Genomic DNA, 15069 nt, shown 5'->3' with positions numbered 1-15069 from the left:
AAGGAGAGACAATGGGTGGGACGAGCGATGGGCGGACGACCGACCAACTCCTTTTGGACTTCGTCTCATGGATGACATGAATCGATCGGTTGGTGGGTTAGTTAGGTTGGCAAGGAGGAGGAGGAGGAGGAGGAGGAGGAGGACTTCCTCCTCCTGGGTGTGAGTGAGTGTGTGAGTGTCAACAAAGAAAGGAAGGAAGAAAGAAAGAAAGAAAGAAGAGGCTAGTACATAGTAGCACTAGAACTAGAACTAGAAGTAGCAGTAGCAGCTAGTTTAGCGTAACCTTGCCTTTTGCCTTAGCCTTAGCCTGGCTTTTAGGTTTCTGGGAAATCTTTGCTCTAAAACCTCCCTCCTGGAGAGCGGGGAGCGACAGCACTGCGCTGCCTTCTGTTCCGTGGGGCCATGGACGGGGTCGACGATGGTGAGCTTGATCGAGGGCTCTACGCCCTTCTGCACATCTCCCCTGACGCATCCGACGAAGAAATTCGCAAGGCATATCGCCAATGGGCTCAGCACTACCACCCAGACAAGCATCAAACCCCGCAGGTCTGGTTTCTTGCTCCTTCCTCTCTCTCTCTCTGATTCTTTCAATCTATCATCACACGGCTTCCTTCTTCTGTGCTTCTTGTCGAATTCATCGAGATAATCGAATGGTTTCTCCATGATAGTTTGCTTTCATTTTGTCTTGCATTGTTATGGAATATCATATATAGTGAAACGTTTTGTCTGTTTATGAGTTTAGTTTTACTGTTCTTAATTGTCTAGGTTTGATGTCTCCATAAACAGTATCTAGTGCGGCTAAGTTTAAGGATGGTTCTCTCTAGAATCTGCATAATGGGTTGTTTTGTTTTGTTTCCTACAGTTCATAGTTCCAACGTGTTGTATATCTATTATGATTAAAAGGAAGGCATTTTGCATTCTGATAGTGTCATTGTGGGTTTTGCCTTCCATATAGGCGATTTAATACAAGCACCATGGGATTTCAGTTATATGCTTGTATATTTGATGTCTACACACATATTCCTGCATCTATGTGTCATGTATGAACACACATACACACACACGCATACATATATGCATAAAAAAGACATGCATATATACTTGTACATATGTGTAGATGTATGAAAATAACACACACTTGCACATACATATATGCATAAAAGAGACAGGCATGCATACATGTACATATGTGTGGATGTATGAACACAAACACACACATATGCATCAAAGAGATATGCATCTCTCTAGTCAAGTATTATATTTAAGAGATTTTATGTTCAAAGCTCACAAATTTCACCAAGGCAAGGAATTAACAAAATTCCTACCCATTCAATTAGAATCATCACATATACAAGCAAGGCTTCTCATGTGTGCATGCTGCTTCTTATTCCTTGACGTAGGATTATTGTATACTTCTGTCATCTGTCATTTGAAATTCCTAGGTGTTTGGGTCATATTTTAGAATTTCCTTTGGCATTTGGTGCAAATGGATAAAGACATTAAAGTGCATTTCCCTATTCCGACAAAACATCCTCACAAAGTACAAAATAAAAAATAAATTTTAGTGCATTTAAGGTATAATCCAAAGATTTGTAGCTATGACATTAGTTGGAATAGAAACGAAGAAATTTGCATGCCTTCTAGGGTAAATTGCTTTGATTTAGTGCACTTAAGATATAATCCAGAGGTTGTAGCTATAACATTAGTTGGAACAGCAACAAAGAAGTTTGTATGTTTTCTCGATTATATTTCTTTGATTTAGTGCATTTAATATATAATCCAGAGGTTTGTAGCCATGCCATTAATTGGAATAACAATAAAGAAATTTGCATGCTTTCTAGGTTAGATTTCTTTGATTTAGTGCATTTAAGATATAATCCAGAAGTTTGTGGCTATAATGCTAATTGGAATAGCAACAAAAGAATTTGCATGCTCTCTAGGTGTCTAAGCATATGCTGTTCATCCCCTTTAATCTACATATTCACAAAATACAAAATACGAAATAGAAAAGGTGCATTTTGTCTGTTCTAAATTTATAGTCATTTGTTTTACAGATGCAAGGTATTGCTACAGAGAATTTCCAGAGGATTCGTGAGGCCTATGAAATTTTAAGTGATGAAAGGAAGCGGAAGATTTATGATCTTTATGGTATGGAAGGCCTGCAGTCTGGGATGGAGCTGGGGCCCAAGCTGAAATCGGTTGATGAAATTTTGAAAGCTTTTGAAAAGTTGTGGCAAAATAAGCGTGAAAAGAAACTATCAGATAAGTCCCCCCACACTGGTTCACTGCTTGTGGATATTTCTTTGGCAGAAATGTTTGAATCCCGTCGCAAAGGTCCAACTTTAAGAGGGTACTGATCTGTTTCACATTGCCATTAAATTATTCCTCATGTTTGCTGAATATATTTGTCTTAGCTAAATTTAACTCAGTTGATCTGTTTGATGGTTGTTTAGGATGACATCCAACACTGAATTCCAATCCCACTTATCAAAGAAGAGCAGTTTGGTTATAGGTGGTGAGATTGCGTTCCGTGAGCAGATGGGTGGGGGAACAGTCTCTGGTCTCTTTCGGCATCAGATTTCAGCCGAGTCAGATGTAGAAGTTCTTGCTATGGTTGGTTTACGGTCTCTTTTAACTGTACAGACTTCAAGGTAGTTATGATCTTTGGCTTGCAATTTCTGTTTAAAAGGACAATGTGCATTAATAATATTCTCATGTCTTTTTGTTATGCAGGCAATTATCAGCACATGCAACTGGTGCCATTGGTCTCTCTGTTTCATTGGTTGATGGGTCAGTAAACCTGACTAATGTTTGGACTCAACAATTATCTGATCTTGCAAGAGGAACGGTATTAGTTTCAAACATCTTCAAATATGAAACCTATATGTTTTGTTGTTGATGTCTTGGCATTTATTCCATTGCGTAGGTATAGAAGTGATGGACCATACACTATAGTATAGATTTTAAAAATATGAAGAGAAGCAAGCCTCCTTAGCATTTTATGAACTTATTAGTGTCACCGATTTTGAAGAACCAAAAGGCACCCTGCCTGCAATTAGTAACGACATGGAGGATAATCGGCTAACTTATTCAATTGGAATCGGAAATAAATTTCAATCTCATACAATGAGGAAAATAGTTAATCATTTTTGGGTAGGTAGTGAACAACTGGGAAGTTTAAATGGGCCCATTTAATGTTGAAATTCGAGAATGAAGATATAATTAGGTATGCACACATTTAGATATAATTAGGTAGCCATAATGCAGCTGGCTGCAAGATATTTATGTTCTTCCCATAGCCCATAATTTGATCTATTCACAGAAATAGTTAAAGGTTGTAGAGGCTAGGGTATGCAACCAACTAGCCTTATGATCAGGAAATTGTAATCAGAGATAATGAATAGCGTGATGTAATAAGGTGGTTTTTGTTAGAAATATTGAGAATCGATTAGATAGGTATATAGAGTTACAATTACAGAGATGGATATATGAAAACAAAATTTCTATTACATATGAGAGTAGCTCACAATGGTAGTTTACCCATGTGCTCACACCTTAGAGCTTAGATAGGATATGGACCAGCTCACTACAAAATTAGTGGGGACTGACGATCAATCCAACCACTGTGTAAGAAAGTGGATTATATTCTATGTTTGGTCTGAGTATAACATTAAATTTGCAAGTTAATTGATAGTAGTGGAGATATTCCTTTTCTGTCAACTAACTTGTCATTTAATATGACCCAACTCCCTAGTTATAGGCTAGTGCTAGATAGTACTTATCTTGAAGTCAATGGCACATACTTCAAGACTAAGTACATCGTAACTTGCCCACAAAATATTCTAGTTGACTTGATTAGCCAATCCTATTACCTATTTCACTTTTTCCTAAATACATTTTGTCCTACGCATCTACGGTTTCCTAGATTAACACCTTATTGACCCATATGGTCGAGTTGCACACTAGCCGCTCCTCATTTGGGGCACTATCACAAAATGTGCACTCTAAGAGCACATATGGGGATAGATTTACAACTTCGGGCTGATCATTGATTATATCTAACGCGCCCCCTCAATGATCAACCCATTGAGTTCAGTTGGAATTGGGCCAACTCCTAGTCGTCGAAGGTGTTGTTGTAGCTGTTCTGCTCCTAACGCCTTTGTGAAGATATTTGCAACATTTTCTGATGTCGGACAGTACTCAAGCTCCACAATCTCATCATTTATTAGCTCATGCACATAGTGATACTGAATCTCTATGTGTTTAGTACGTGCGTGAAATACGGGGTTCTTAGCAATGGCCATGCAACTCTGATTGTCACACCTCAATATTGTTGCCGTCCTTATTGGAACCGCCACATCCATAAGGATTCTTCTTAGCCAAACTACCTCACATGCCGCTATGCATGTTGCTTTGTATTCTGCCTCCATTGAAGATAGTGCCACTGTTGGTTGTTTTTTACTACTCCATGAAACAGCTCCAGAGCCTATTGAAAAACAATATCCAGAAATTGATTTTCTAGAATCATGACTTCGACTTGCTGTCCATCATTCCAAAGGTCTTCAAGATCTTTGTTGCATACTTTCTTTGTGACATGAAGATGCCAACCGAGGTTTGCCAAACCTCAATTCCAAGGAAGTAGTGTAGAATCCCCAAGTCTGTCATTTTAAACTCAGTTTTCAAACACTCTTCATGGTCACCAGTAAGTACTAGATCATCCACGTAAATGATGATGTTGACTTGTTTCCCGTCCTTCATTTTGACATACATACTTGCATCCGAAGCACATTGCTTAAAGTCGATTGATCGCAAGAAGCTGTCTATCCTCTTGTTCCAAGCTCTTGGTGCTTGCTTTAGACCATACAACGCCTTCTTCAGCTTGAAGACTCTGTTTTCTGAATTCGGCATCTCAAACCTTGGTGGTTGTGTAATGTGTACCTCCTCCTTGAGATGCCCATTCAGAAATGCCGATTTGACATCCATTTGATAAATCGGCCATACTCTTGAAACAACCAACGCTATGACCATTCAAATTGTTGTCATGCGAGCTGTTGGGGCAAATGTTTCTTGTACATCGACCCCTTCAATTTGGGAGTATCCTTGTGCCACTAGCCTGGCCTTGAATTTCTCCAAAGAACCATCAGCTTTATACTTTACTTTCCACACCCACTTGGTGCCTATCACCTTCTTCTTTGTTGGCCTCTCTACCAACCTCCATGTGTCATTTTTCTTGATGCTACCGTATTCTGATATCATCGCCTCTTTCCACTTTGGGTTGGCCATGGCTTCCTCCACCGAGGTTGGCTCACTCACTGAGCCTATGATGTCCACCATCAGAGCCATGTTGACAATGTGGTTAGAGGTTCTCCCTTGCTCTTGTATTCCACTTGATCTTTGTAATCCATCAGTTGAAGTTTCAGGAAACTCAACTTTAGGAGTACGGTCATTGAAGAGTTGTAGAGCCCACTTACGTATTTTCTTTACATGTGGGACTGGCATAGGCTGAACTAGCGAGCCATTACCATCAGATGGTTCAGCTTCCTTTTTTGGACAGTGGGTCGGGATTGGGTGGAATACTTCTTCGGTTGATGAGGTAACTTGAGAATCGCTGTTCTCAGCTAGCTGTGGTTGTTCCTCATCGAACACCACATCGTGGCTTGTCAATATCTTTCTTGCCTCTGGATTGTAGAGTCGATAGGCCTTTGACTCTTCACTATATTCGAGAAAGATACACTTCTTGCTTTTAGTATCCAACTTCTTTTTGCTCACATCTGGAACATGTGCGTAGCACTTACACCCAAAGGTTCTGAAGTGCAGCACTGAATGTTTCTTGCCTGAATAAGCTTCTTGGGGTGTTTTCCCATGAAGTGCCTTCGTGTAGCTCCGATTGAGGATGTAAGCTGCTGTATTCACTGCTTCAGCCTAGAATGGGTCAAGCAGTGCTTGTGCTTTCAACATACACCTAGCCATCTCGACAACTGTTCGGTTTCGACGGTCGGCAACACCATTTTGTTGTGGGGTGTAGGAAGTTGTAAGTTGGCGCTTAATTCCATGCTCTTTGCAATACTCACAGAATTCTATTGATAAGAATTTTCCAGCTCGATCAGAGCGTAACTTCGTCACTAACTTTCCGGACTCTCGCTTGACAAACTTATGCCATCTTTTGAAGATTTTAAAAGCTTCAGCCTTCTCCCGAAGGAAGTAAACCCACATCTTTCTACTGAAGTCGTCACTAGTAGAATATAGTAGAGAGATCCACCCATTGCAGGAGTCACCATTTTTCCAGAGAGGTCGATGTGTATTAGCTGTAGAGGAGTCTTTGTCCCATTTTGACTCTCTTTTGGAATGGCTGATCTTTGATACTTGCACATCATACAAGCATCAAAAACATGACTTAAGTCAGGGTTGGCAACCCAACTACCATATTCGACTTCTTCGTCTCCTTCAACACAGCAACATTGAGATGCCCAAATCTCTCATGCCATTGCTTTGTGTTAGTACTTGTGCTGTGGTCAGTAGAAATCGTAAACGCGCTCAGCTCATAGAGATTGTTGCGCCTTACCCCTATTCCTACAACCTTGCCAGCAGACTTTGTTATTTTTGCACCTGACTTCTTGAATCGAACATCAAGACCCTTGTCTGTTAGTGCAGAAATGGACAGTAGATTCTTCTTGAGATCTGGCACGCACAACACTTGAGAGATATGCTTTGTCCCGCTGGTCATTGCTTTGAGGGAGACGGTTTTGGTTCCTTTGGCTGGATATCGAGCATTTTTCCCGACCACAACATTGATGGGCTCTTGTAGAGGTGTCCAAGAGCTGTACCAGTTACAATTACTAGTCATATGTCGGGACGCTCCACTATTGAGAATCCAAGAGTCGTCGACAACTTGAGTGTGAACTGAAGAACACACTTCTTTAGTTGCGACCCATAACTCAAGCTCATCTATGATGTTGTTGGCGGACTTGGGCTCTCTCCAAGAAGTCTTACTAGAACCATTCTTCTCGTCCGTCATCTTCTTCCGACAATCCTTGATTGTGTGACCCTTCTTGTCACAATAGAAACACGATCCACTGAACTTCTTCTTTGGTATCATATTCGCGTTGTTTGAATTGGATGTCCCTTTACCCTTAGTCCTAGAGACAAATGCCGAATCTTCCCTTCCTTCTCTTGTCTTCAGCCGAAGCTCCTCTTCAAGCAGCATTGCACTTAGTTCATCAAATTTTAAAGGAATGGGTCGGACCTGAGTGTTCAATGCTGTCACAATGCCATCATACTTGAAAGGAAGTACTCGAATGCACCGACGAGCCATATCCTCTCGAGAGACGACTACTCCAACAGCTGCCAACTGATCTCGAAGATCCTTAATCATTTTTACAAAGGATTCTACTTTCTCTCCATCAGCGAGCTTCTCTGCAGCAAGCTGATTTTCGAGGTTTTGTATCCTTGTATAGTTTCTGGTTTCATACTGGCTGGCCAATATGCTCCAAGCTTCATGTGCCCTGGTTGTATGTTGCACTAATGTTAGTATAGAATCACATACACTAGTGACTATGGTACACAATGCATCAAATTTCCTTCTCTTCCAAGCTCGAAGTAGATCAACATTTGGAGGGATTGGTGTGGTGGGGTGTGCAGGGTCAAAGGTCGCCATGGGCGCAGGGTCTCCTCCTGCGGGTCCCATGATTGTCTCCAACAACTCGTAGGAGTCCAAAATGGCAAACATTTTGAACTTCCATAGAGTGTAGTTAGTTCCATCTAGCTTTCCATTAAACAATGGAGGTGGGCAAATGCGCCGTGGAGCAGCTACAACATTCGTGGACAAGGCCATTGATACTCTCTCTCTCTCTCTATTTCTTTGCGCAGTGGAGCAGCGACAACATTCGTGGACAATGTTCACATCTGCAGTTCCAAGAGCCACGGACTAAGCTATGGTTATTTGATACACTTGTCACACCAACTCTTCTCTATGGAGTAGAAATATGGGGGTTGAGTCTTAACAAGGCAAATCATTGGAAAGATTTAGAGAGACCTTTAGTGTCAATGATTGCTCGCATGATAAGGAGCAAAGCATTGGTGCCCCATGATATAATCCAAGCAGAGATGGGAGCAGCATCTATAATAACCGAGGCATTGTTCCGATCAGTGACATTTATCCAACGTTTTTGGGAGCTACCTAAACGAAGGTACCCAAGGTTGGCACTTATGTCATCAAGACAACTGGCTGAAAATGGAGACACTCATTGTTGGTATGCTGAAATGCAGCAATGGTTCGAGTCACATGGCATGAGTATAAATGCACTACCGCCATTCCAATATAGCTTGGATTGTCCCCACCTAAATATGACCAAAGTGGAAAAGAATAGAGTCATCCGGACTGATATTATTAACTTGGAAAACAAGATAACATGGATCAGCCCCAAAATACCACTAGGTACAAAGATGGCCCACTATAAGACACACTTCTTACATACATCGGAGGATGGATTTGTCATCAGGCCACCTTATATGGACGTACATCTATCCTATGTGTTGCGTAGTGTGATAGGGCAACTAAGAACTTCATGACATCAGCTACACATTGAGGTAGGCAAATATACACGACTACCTCTAGAAGAGAGAATTTGCCAATTGTGTCATCAAGGAGTGGAATCTGAGGAACACTATGTTTGTCATTGTAGTGTCTTTTATGAAATCAAAGGGAGATACCATTGCCTCTTTAAACAAGGCTTTGGCCCACTACGCAAGGTAATGGAATATGAGGACCAACGATGCCTAGGACTTTTCTTGCTAGAGCTCAAGAGACATCGGGAAAAGTTGTTGAAGAATACAGCCACACAAGCTCATCCACAAAGAACAATCACAACTTTCTTTAGCCCCATCACTCCTACTAGTCCTACAAGTCCATCACGGGATACACAAATGGGCCCCAAACTAGGACATAACAAAGGGGTTACAATTGAATCTCACATGTGCTAAAAACCAGATTCCCTCGTTTGGTCTTATAGGCCATTTTGGCCTCTTAAAAGACGTTAATATATATTTCTTTCTTCTTTCTTTCTTTCTATGCTGCTAGACAGCAACTACCCGTATATACCTAATCTAGATCAACCTCTCAGCTCTAATACCATGTTAGAAATATTGAGAATCGATTAGATAGGTATATAGAGTTACAATTACAGAGATGGATATATGAAAACAAAACTGCTATTACATATGAGAGTAGCTCACAATTGTAGTTTACCCATGTGTTCGCACCTTAGAGCTTAGATAGGATATGGACCAGCTCACTACAAAATTAGTGTATGTCTATTTGTTTAAGCTTTCTCTTGTAAATTATTTGTAAGTTCTTATTATATGGTTCACAAAATTAAGAACCACTATACCTCAGAAGGTGGACACTTCTATCATTAGTTCATCCATTCTTGCGTGGCCTTATCTACTTCCCAATCATTGCTTCTAAGACCCAAGATCTGGATATACCTCTTGTGGGTATGCCAGTCCTCATAGAAGTGTTTTGCTTTTGTAAATAAGTAATCTGTTTTACTTCTGGAATCAAGTGTTGGAAACTATCCTTGCACATTTCCAAGGTGTGATCATCCCTTAATGTAGAAGATCCTAGTGTGGACAAACCCATATGGGAAGCTAATGAGTTTCCCATATATATCTCCTCATTCTCAAGATCCAAATCTATATAAAGATGACCCCTATATATCTCTTCATTTCCAAGATCCAGAACTCTCGTCATTCTAGATTTATGATGTTCTACCAGTATATTATGTTTTGTTTTCACTTATTTTGATTTTCATTAGTGTGAAACTCATCATAATGCCATTTTGTTCCTTTCTTGCAATTAAAAAAACTCAGCCACCATCAAATATGTGGATAGTGAAATTTTAATGTTAATGGCAAGTTTTCTTGCTAATGTGATGACCAAAAAGTGAAGCTCTCTTTTGCATTTGTGTAAATTTCTTTAATGTTGTTTTGTTATACTTTGCAAATAATTTTTGAGAAATGTCAAACGCCATGGGTTGAATAGTTCAGAGAGTACTGATTTTCTCATTGCGTGAAGAGGGTGTAACTTGTTTAAACATCATTGTTAATGTTAATATATTCTTATTATGCATATAAGTGAGAATGCCTTTTTACATACATATCTCTTTTTCATGTTTTGATCACAGATTCAACTTGTCATTGGACCTGACACAGCTTTAGTCGTGGGGTGGGTAAAACAAGGGAAAGTAAATTCAGGTTCTGGGGAACTAAAGGTGGGGTAAATCGTTTTTTGGCACATCTACATTAGTAGTTGTAGTGTGACAGCCAAGTCTCATCATGGATGATTTTCGGATATTTTAGATTGGCCCCTCTGCTATTGGCATCACAGCCAATTACAACCATTCTTTTTCAGTACACTCCCGAGGAAGAATAACTGGGAGGTTGGCAAGGTGGGATGTCACACACGATAATGTAGGCTACCTTTTGACTGTATACTAATTATAACTTCTGAAATTTTGGTGACAGTAATGCAGCTGAAGTGGAGATTGGTGGTGAGCGGAAGATATCGAGTCACAGCTCTTTGGCTATGTTTTGTACTATAGGTTTGCATGTATGTACTGAAATAAAGATGAATGAACAAATAATAAATTAATAAGTAAACAATCGAGAAATGGAAAATAAATAAGGGTAACGAGAATGTAAAAAAGAAAGAAAAAGAGAGAGAAAGAAAGAAAGAAAGAAAGAAAGAAATATATATATATATATTGTACAAATGTCTTTTAATAGGTCAAAATGGCCTATAAAACCAAACAAGAGATTACATATTAAAATGTTTTCTCATCTTTGAGAACCACCCACAATGGGTTGTCCTATAATTGCTCGGCATCATTGGGTCTCCACTCTTGAAGTTTGACATAGTGGTATGTTCTGTCTAGCAAGTAGAAAGAAAGAAAGATATATTAATGTCTTTTAAGAGGCCAAAATGGCCAATAAGACCAAATAAGAGATTACATCTCGAGTGTTTTCTTGTCTTTGAGAACAAATCAAAATAAAATAAATATTACACAGTAAATATAAAAGTAAATAAGATGAAAAGAGAAGAAATGAGGGAATCTGGGTTTTGGCACATGTGAGATTCTCAAGATAGTTGTAGCTTTTGTCTTCGAAAGATCTCTAGCATAGGTCGATCCAGAATGGAAATGTCTCCGAAGCGAGGGAAGCACCTACGATGGTGGGAGATAATGGCTTTTATCTGTCAATGACAAGGTTGTCGAGGTTGTGGTCCATGGGGTTGGGGCCTACGTGCACGGCAAATTGCTATTGCCTGATCAATTGTAACCCCTTTGTTATGTCCTGGTCTGGGGCCCATTTGTGTATCCTGTGATGGACTTGTAGCATTAGTAGGAGTGATGGGGCTAAAGAAAGTTGTGATTGTTCTTTGTGGATGAGCTTGTGTGGCTGTATTCTTCAACAACTTTTCCCGATGTCTCTTGAGCTCTAGCAAGAAAAGTCCTAGGCATCGTTGGTCCTCATATTCCATTACCTTGCGTCGAGAAACCTTCACACACAGCTTTGTTAAAGATGCGTGGTAGCTGTCGCGGGCATAAATGAAGTGCACACCTACCAATCCATCATGATCTTGGGCTTTTCCAAACTGTAACCAATCAATGATGTTTCTTACATATTATGGAGTAATTTAAAAAAATACATAGAAATAAGTAAGCGTTGCCTTTGTACAGCCATTATAATTTATAGTCACAAATAAAATGTATGAATGTGATTGTGTAATGATAAAGTTCATGATTTATGATCTGATGCTGTGGGTTGACTGTTATGGTCATGCTAAAAAGCGTTCTACTTTTCTTTTATACAACCATTGGAAATTTTGATTACACATAAAATGTATAAATGTGATGGTGTAGTCTTAAAGCTTAAGCTTTATGACCTCATGTCATGGGTTGCTAAAAGGGCTTTACAAATTCATTCTCCATAACTCAAGAGATGTAAATTGATATAAATAAATGCTGTCAAACACTTTTCTCATGAAAGGGCTCTGCAAATTTATGATATGCTAGCTCTCTTTTTATCAAAAAATGGCTTTGTAAAGTCATTTCCATAGCCCAGGGATGAAAAATGGTGTCAGACAATGTTAACAAACAAGCAAACAAACAAAGAAAAATGCATTCTCTTGCTGTGACCATATTTGTTTTCCTTTGAAAGTTAGTATTCTTGCAGGGAATATCTTGGAAATTCCGATTCTCACGAGGCGCGCAAAAAATCATTATTCCAGTGAGTATTCTTTATATTGCACTTTAAGACATATTAAGGTAATTCTGCAAGTATTATATGTAACTCTACCTTTGCTGCATTGTAGTATCTTAAAACTCTCTTTTTTACATCTGATTCTCCTTTTTACTGGATTTGCCTTATAGGCCAATTTAGCATTGAGAAGATGATAATAAAAGTTTCTTCTTCATCCTCTTCTCTTGTTTTCCATTTCCACACTTGAAAAGGAAAAAGAGAAATCAATTGATTCATAACTGTCTTGAAAGCATGCTGATAAAGCAGAGGTAGTCAGCATGAATAGAGAGAGCAATGCATATGGTTGTATAGTAGTAGAGACAGAACTTAATGTTAAAAATGATTGAGATTCATCATATTTCATATTGGAGTTAAGAGTAATTCAAAAGTGCTTATCCATCAACATAAGCGTGCTAGGTTTTGGTGCTCTTGCAATCAAATGGATCTGCAGCTACCTATGTGTAAATAGGATTTCCTAGTCTTGATAATCCATGCTTTTTTGACTGAATGGATTTTTCAGCTACCCATGTGTCTATATGATTTTCAGTGTATACACTGTACTTTGGAACTAGTGTAGGGCTCATCAAGGTGGTTGTGTGGTCATTAAATGAGTTTCACTTAACCATCTGAGGCTAGAGGTTATGAAAATTGTACATCGAGGATTTGTATGCCGAGTCGATGTCAAGATTATGTTCCATATTGCAGCTCTCATCCTTTTCCATGAAGTTCTGTTTCTTCTTTACTTGATGCATTTTATGATCTTCTATGGTAAGTTCAATTCTGAGTAAGGTGTTGTATTTCTCAACAGGTTCTGCTAACACCCTCTCTCAACCCTTGGATAGCGACTGGAGCCTTTCTAATACCTTCATCTCTTTATGCTTTGCTTAAGGTCAGTAGATGCCATCTAATGAGCATGTGAAGCATTTCAGTGGTGATGGTGATGGTGATGGTGATGGCGTATAGTAGCTGATGGTGATGCATGTAGGTTTATGTCTTCAAGCCATTTTATTTACGAAGAAACCAACAGAGGAGAAAGGAACAAAGACGCGCTACAGCTGTTCAGGCATGTAGTATCGTAAAAAAACCTTGTAAAAAATCAGGCTATGCATCCTCGTGAGTGTATTATCTATGTTTGCATCCCTGTGAGAATCATTATTCTTTTTAAATGAAGAACTTTGAAATATCCACGAGCTATTCTTTATTTTCCAAGTGCCTTTGGTCAACTCCTGAGAGAGAAAATGGGGATAAATTAACCATTTGTTTATGTGTAGAGTATTAAACAGGGATAAATTGATCATATAATTGCATTTCAGGACTAACAAAGGGCATTTGGGGAAATAAAGAAGATCACTGGGGTATTTCAGATTTTTTCCCAAATGTTAATGCTGTTCTGAACTGTTCCTTCAGCCTAACCTAGGCATTCTCCCCATTTTGGATTCCACATTCCCCTTGTCCTTCCCATGTGACCATGGGGAATGTATCTTGTCATTGGAATCTTCTCATAGGATAATCTGGGTTTCAGATCTAAATATATTTTCTTTCCTTTTTTTGCTGACATGTAGAAAATTTCAGGTTCAAGAAGCAAGAGCCAAAGCTGAGAAGGCACAATCACTAGTAAAAGTTGTATCAGATAGAAAGCGGGATAAACAATTGAAATTTGGAGGATTGGTTGTCTTGGAGGGAATGTATGGAAATATCCTTGATTTTGAATCAAGAAGGCTCATCCATGAGTTCTCTGATGATAGAAATTCGGAGAATGAAGATGATATACCACCTCCAGTTGTTGATGTCACAACAACGCTCAATTTTCTAGTCAGTGATAATGGTCAACTCCAGGTTGGCTAGACAGCACCCTCGAAATCCCTGATACATATGTTTATAAATTGCTCTTAGTTTACTGGCTTTTCCTCATTTTCTGCAACTGTTTTTCAGCTACATGGAGGTGTAAAGAAATCGGGTCTGATTGGGTTTTGTGATCCATGCCCTGGTGAAGCAAAGCAATTGAAAGTTATATACACATTTAGAAATAAAAAATTTGAGGTAATCTTGATTGCCAAGCTCGTTTTCATTACAAAAACTTCTGTATCCAAAGTCATAATAAGGCATACAACAGTTTTTTAGCAAATGTAGGCGTTTATTTCCACGTCTCAACCATGTAAGTTTACATGTATGCAGGTAATTGTTGGTGATTTTGATGAACTCGCGATTCCAGATGAAGGCCACAGGCAAATATTTTGATGAGTGGTCATCTATAGAATAAACTGTGGAATCATGCCCTATAGGATATAGAAAAGATTTTTTTTCCCAATTCAATGGATAGGTGATGGCCATTCTTTTACTGTTGTGCAATATCTGAATATCCTGTCAGCTTATCTCCTTCAAATTGCTAAAGTCTCTTTTGTTCTAATGTCTTGTTGACACACCAATAGTTAACATGAAGAAACAGAGTTCCCCTGCTTCTAGTTTTGTTAGTTGGAAGGTTATGTGTTTGACCGCAGTAGTGGATTAGAAAGTCAAGGAGACATCTCTGTTGCTTGTGGCAGCTGTTTGTATATATTCATGAATTTTTTTTCAAGGGTGCTTGAGATACCACTTTATGATTAAAGTTGATGAAAAGATGTTTGGTGATTTGAGCAAAGTGGACTCAACCGATGTGTTGCAGCAATTTTTGTTTGCCAAATCACATCGAGTGAACATTAACCCAAGTATCAATTAATGGATAATTAATTAAGCTTAATTGATTGGAAGCTGCATATTCATTGTGCTTGCACT

General features: G+C 39.1%; 1 protein-coding gene across 2 annotated transcripts; it reads left to right on the top strand.

Moving 5' to 3' along the window:
* The first annotated feature begins 338 nt into the window (after positions 1–338).
* On the top strand, positions 339–14755 carry OWL1 (DNAJ heat shock N-terminal domain-containing protein). 2 transcript variants are annotated; one of them, XM_087336312.1, is made up of 13 exons: positions 339–546; positions 2055–2350; positions 2454–2651; positions 2734–2848; positions 10182–10268; positions 10357–10445; positions 10522–10606; positions 12232–12285; positions 13106–13186; positions 13283–13360; positions 13870–14133; positions 14230–14337; positions 14473–14755. In XM_087336312.1, exons 1-13 carry the CDS (start codon positions 403–405, stop codon positions 14533–14535), a joined length of 1662 nt encoding a protein of 553 aa, XP_087192438.1. In that variant the 5' UTR covers positions 339–402; the 3' UTR covers positions 14536–14755. The 2 variants fall into 2 exon arrangements, with proteins under 2 accessions (XP_087192438.1, XP_087192439.1); XM_087336313.1 differs by having other exon boundaries at positions 13283–13367; positions 13877–14133.
* Positions 14756–15069: the final 314 nt, after the last annotated feature.

This window comes from Azolla caroliniana, unplaced genomic scaffold, assembly GCF_043228905.1.
Source record: "Azolla caroliniana isolate FFs.n. ecotype wild unplaced genomic scaffold, voAzoCaro1.0.p SCAF_21, whole genome shotgun sequence".
In the NCBI taxonomy this organism is placed as follows: Eukaryota; Viridiplantae; Streptophyta; class Polypodiopsida; order Salviniales; family Salviniaceae; genus Azolla; species Azolla caroliniana.
Note: the sequence above shows the minus strand (reverse complement) of the source record. Positions and strands in the feature narration are given on the sequence as shown.